The sequence below is a fragment of the Triticum aestivum genome, chromosome 6B (genome assembly GCF_018294505.1).
Source record: "Triticum aestivum cultivar Chinese Spring chromosome 6B, IWGSC CS RefSeq v2.1, whole genome shotgun sequence".
Taxonomy (NCBI): Eukaryota; Viridiplantae; Streptophyta; class Magnoliopsida; order Poales; family Poaceae; genus Triticum; species Triticum aestivum.
The window spans coordinates 352040588-352045894 of record NC_057810.1 but is presented as its reverse complement, the minus strand read 5'-3'; the positions used below and the strand labels follow the sequence as shown (position 1 = coordinate 352045894).

Genomic DNA, 5307 nt, shown 5'->3' with positions numbered 1-5307 from the left:
GTTGACCACGGTCGGTTGCTTAGGGCTGTAAAGGCTGCACGAGGCCGCGGTCCACGGCCGTCGACCATCTGTCACCGTTTCTTCTCGTGCTTGCAGCGGCCGGTAGTTCTTTGGCTGTGGCGGTGGCGGCGATGGGTGCTACTGGTGCATGCACCTTGACTGCGGCCGGAGCAGGGATTTTGACTCCCCTGCGAGGGTTTTCTTCCCTTGCTCTAGCCCCAATCCGATGGTATCCCAGCCGGTACCTCGAGTGCGACGACAATGACGAGGGCCGGGGTAATGAAGGGGTCGTCGGCTGCGGTTCCGGCATATCCGCCGCGGCAGGGCCATTGTTCCCGCCAGGGTTTGGTTTGTCGCTATTTGCTCCACCTCCACTTCTGACGGCACCCTCTCCAGCACATACGAACACGCTAAGTACACTTCTGTCTTTTGCAGATTTGACTTTTGGACCGGTTAGGTTTTCTTTGGGTAGTTGCTTCGATTCGCCTCCAATCGTTTTGATCCAAGCGGCGATAACTATGAGTAGTGTACCATTGTTAGTATTGCTAGGATTGGTAGGATTACTATGATTGCTGTCATGAGTGTAGGATTGCTTGCCTAGAATGTGTGCATGCTATGTAGGATTGAGAGGATTGCTCGAGTAGAATGTGCATGATCAGTGTAGGACTATGTATGCTTGCGTGCATACTATGTGCTTGCTATGTGTGCATGTATAATGTGCACAATGAGGCAATGTGATTGCTATGATGAGTGCATTGACCTAGGCAATGTACATTGCTATGATCGGTGCATTGATCATCCCAATACACATTGCTCAAATCATAGTTGTGGTCCTCTCTTCCTCTCCTTGCGTCGTCCCCGCGGGCGGCCGGGGGGAGCCCTAGATCCGCCGCCCCTCGCCTCTCCCCCTCCTCCGCCCCTCCTCGCCGCCACCGGCGCAGGTCGCCGGGCGAATCCCGCTCGGCCAGGGCGGCGGCGGGGCCTTCTTTTCCTCCTGCCCGAGGGTGGCGGAGCGGGACGCTCTCCTCGGGTGGCGGCGCGAGCGTGGGGCGCGGTGGCGCGACGGCACGGACTGGCGGCGATGACTGTTGGGCGTGTGGTGCGTGCGGACGGCTACGTGGCGACGTCCCCTCCCGAGCCGGCGGCGGGGTCTGGTATTGGGCTCTCTGGCGGTGCAACTGGGGCCTGGCTCGGGCCGCCCTGCTCCTCAGGCGTGGTGTGGCTTCAGGCTGCTGCTCGTGCACAGGGCCGACGGTCGGTGGTGGTGCGAGCGGGCTGGGCTTCGGCCAGATTCGGCCGGATCTGTGGCCGGGCGGCCATTTGGTGGCGCAGGGAGGTGGTGGGGGTCCTTCTGTGCTTCCTGGTGGGTGGATGGCGGCGGTGTGGGCATGCATCTCGCTTCGTGCGGTACGGGCGGTGCGGGTGGGGGGGGGGTGCCTCCTTTTCCAGGGTTTGGATCGACGGAGGTCCAGCTCTAGGGTTCGTGCCTGGGCAGGCCAGCTCAGGGCCCGGGCGGATCGGAGCTTGAACTTCCGGTAGGAGAGGTCAGGCTTGACCCGGGATGTGCTCGCGGGTGGTGCTCGTTCTCCCCTCGCGGGCATGGTGGTTGGTTCTCCGCTATCTTGTCGGGCAGATCGGCATCGGTGACCATGGGTGAGGCGTCGCGCAAGCGGGCTCGGCGGCGGCCATCGGTAGTCACGGGGTTGTGTTCCCCCGGTCCGCCGGGACTGGCTGGGGACGCAGGTGTGGACGCCCCTACTGTGGGGGCATCGACCCAGATCTCGTGACTGATGTCGGGCTACGAATGAAAGGAGACCCCTTTCTTTCCTCCTTCTGAGGTTGGTGTTCCGTGATGTGGACGGATGGTGGCGGCTTGGACGTGGATGCCGGAGCGGCGGCTTCGGATGGCGGTCTGCATGGTTGGCTCTCCAGTGGGCACCATGTTGGTGGTGGTGGCTCTCCCTCTTGGTCGTGTGGCGGCGGGAGGGTAGCGGTGGGTGGCTTGGGCGTTCTCCCTGTCTTTGGCAGTGGCGTTGCCTCGATCCGGACCTGGGATATCGAACTCGCTGCTCCTGTCCTGATGACCTCGTGGTGGTACGAGGGAGATGCCGAGTGAAAGCTCTGCGCTTTGTCGCCAACGACGGCGACGCTTGCGGGCGTCGTTATCTTCCTGAAGACGTCGTCCTGGCGCTCTTCGTGCCAGAGTTCCGGGTGGAGACCCTTGTCCCTTCTGGACTCGGGGAATGGCGACGCTCTGCGCCATTCTCCCTCCTCGAGGCGTTGTCGCGGAGCTTAGGTGTTTAGGACATTGCGTAGCGTCGTACTCGGTTATCCCAATGCTTTCTTTCGGTAGCATAGTCGTGTTCTGCGTGATCCGATTATCTTGGGATTGACATTGTATGAGAGCTACGTCACCATCTTGTATCGTTCGATCGTGTACTTGGTTCGGTGATTGCTTTATATATAAAGCGGGGAAAGCTTGTGTCGAGAGAATCATAGTTGTGCAATTCTCACCCGTGTGTTGTTAACTGACAAGGTGATAAAGAAGGTGTGGGGTCGAGTCAGTGGTGGGGTCTTTTTCGTAGAAGGCACGGAGGATATCATCCCTGAAAACCGTTGGTGAGCAAAGATTGCAGTGCCAGGGAGGAGGTAGGCAGTTGTGTGGAGGACATCATCCCTGAAAACCGTGGGCAAGCAAAGATCACAGTGCCAGGGAGGAGGGAGGCGGGTGCAATGCCTTCGCCGACGGTTGGCCACAGGCCGAGGCTTGAGCAGGAGCCAGCAGAACTAGCGTCGGTTCTATGTGCAGATCGTCATCGAAGACGATCTAGCCTTCCTCATCATCCCCAGGGCTTTCCAGCAGTGATGCGAAGGTGGATCTAGATCCGCCTTCTGTGACATTCCAGCTTAATAGGAATGATAGATTACTCATATCGAAAGGAACCTCAAAGTTAAGTATGCTCGGCTTGGTGAAATTTAAGGGTGGGTGACCGACTGGGAAGTTGTTGCGCACAAGTGAGGACAAATGCGCATGAAAGACTAGTGTTGGTCTGTGGGGCCAATCTAGATCCCAGGCGCAACGGTCAGGTACCGGTGGGTTTGGTCGGGGAGTTACAATTGGTATCAGAGCCGACCCTCACGCAAAGTGGTGGAAAGGTCACGACTTTTGAAAGGGGTGAGCAGAACAGCACATTGCACACAACCAAACAGCTGTGATTTGTATCTGCTCACCGCTAAACCACACATGCAGGCGTCCAAACATCAGGCACAAAACTGCTCAGCAGTGCGATGCAGACAACCTCACGGCTAAACCACACATGCAGGCGTCCAAATATCAGGCACAAAACTGCTCAGCGGTGCGATGCAGACAACCAAACTAGTTGCACACCGTGGCTCAGAGGTTGTTTCCACTCAGCCAGGCCCAACCGAGCCACATATGCAAAAGGCCAAAAAACGACACAGGTAACCAAATAGGCCCTAAGTGACCTGACGTCTCGAGGTCGAATCCTGGCACATTTTTCTCGGGTTCGATTTATTTCTCCGTTCAACTGACAAAGGGGACCAACATGTTGCACTGAGATACAATGATTTATTATTCTTTTATATGCTGACAAGTGGGACCCACACGCCACATAGGCAGGTTTAACAGCTACAAACAGAATATGCGCCACGTAGGCAGAGGTTAAGGGCTACAGACAGAAAGGGCAGTTGCACTGTATTTGCACGTTGGGGTAAGTTTGAGCCAAACGTGTATTTTACAACTTTAGGTACCAAAGTGACCATCGAGCGCAAGTTTAGGCACTCCCAGTGTATTTACCGAGAAAGGGTTTCCCCCCGCTACTCCCAGTGTATTTACATCGTTTTTTCTAAGGACTTCTGTGACATTAAAATTGCTCTTGGTACACCTGGAACTCCTTTATTCTCAGTTTTCATGTTACTAACCTGTTATTATTACTACGATACAGATCGCTGCTATAGAGGTTCCAGAGGAATATATGGGATCAGTTGTCGAGCTATTGGGGAAAAGGCGCGGACAAATGCTTGACATGGAAGCTAGTGGGTTCGTGCTGTACTCTAGATTATCCTCACTCGAAAAATCTTTTGCATTTTTTTTGATACAGAAGAGAAAGAAACTAAGGCTTGTTGCCAACAAAGTTACTTATGTTCCAACCCAACTATATTGCATGCATCGTTGCCAGTCTACTATAAATTGCTTGTTCCTGATATTGAGTTGTTGCCATAACGAGACCTTTCAAATGGCAGGCCAGAGGGAACTTCATTGCTGAAATACAAGGTTCCAACCAGAGGCCTCATTGGGCTCCGAAATGCAATTCTAACAGCTTCTAGGGGCAGAGCTATACTTAACACAATCTTTGACAGCTATGGCCCGTGGGCTGGAGATATTAGTTCACGTGATCAAGGCTCATTGGTATGAATAAATGCCAACTTGAATATGAACTAGGCGACGATTATGTACATCCAGTTTGATCAAGTAAATATTGTGACAGACTAATAATGGTAGCTAAGATTCATTCAAGTAAATAATTTGATAGACAAATAAGTAGGTAAGATACATTCAACAACTTGACACTAAACAGTGCATGTATATCGAAAGAGAAAAATAGTTAATTACCTTGCCACTCTAGCCATCCTATCGGAGGGAATTATTTATATTTACTTGCAAGTACGAATGCAATATGAGAAATTCACCTATAGATATGATGGAGAAGCTGTAAAAATACTCCTTCCGTTCATAAATATAAGATGTTCTAACTTTTTTCTGAACCGGATGTGTATAGACATGTTTTAGTGTGTTTGTTCACTCATTTCAGTCCGTATGCAGTCCATATTGAAATATCCAAAACATCTTATATTTTTGACTTCAGGGAGTAGATATTTGCACCATTCGAGTTGTGGATCATCCAACTGCATATATATACCTTGCACTGGATGGCATATTAATCCTTAACAAAAACAAGGAATGTCATAGTAATCTATTTCAGGTTTCCTTACCAGATTGGAGTACCCAAAAATAAATAAATTATGTAGGCCATATATACATGCCTTCACGTTGATGCACTATAATTTCATTTAGGTATATATTGACGAGCATAAGGTGAGCTCAACGTTCACCCTGGTAGCAACTCGAAAAGTAAATTTTTATTTTTATTAACCTACTGGCAATCTGGAATGCCGCAATGAAAAACATATAGTAATATGGAAAGGAATGAGTGGAATGGCTCGCTCCGCCTCTCCCCTCCCGCCTAGCTCCGGTAGCTCCCCAGCCCCGCCGCCGTCGAATCCCCA

General features: G+C 52.0%; 1 protein-coding gene across 2 annotated transcripts in view; it reads left to right on the top strand.

Moving 5' to 3' along the window:
* LOC123137137 (putative elongation factor TypA-like SVR3, chloroplastic) overlaps nt 1-5307 on the top strand; it is a 33817-nt gene that overhangs the window by 15770 nt on the left and 12740 nt on the right. For both annotated transcript variants that reach the window (XM_044556744.1, XM_044556745.1), the window contains exons 11-12: nt 3966-4060; nt 4264-4429. In XM_044556744.1, coding sequence (XP_044412679.1) covers nt 3966-4060; nt 4264-4429 — 261 coding nt within the window. The remainder of the gene's footprint in view (nt 1-3965; nt 4061-4263; nt 4430-5307) is intronic.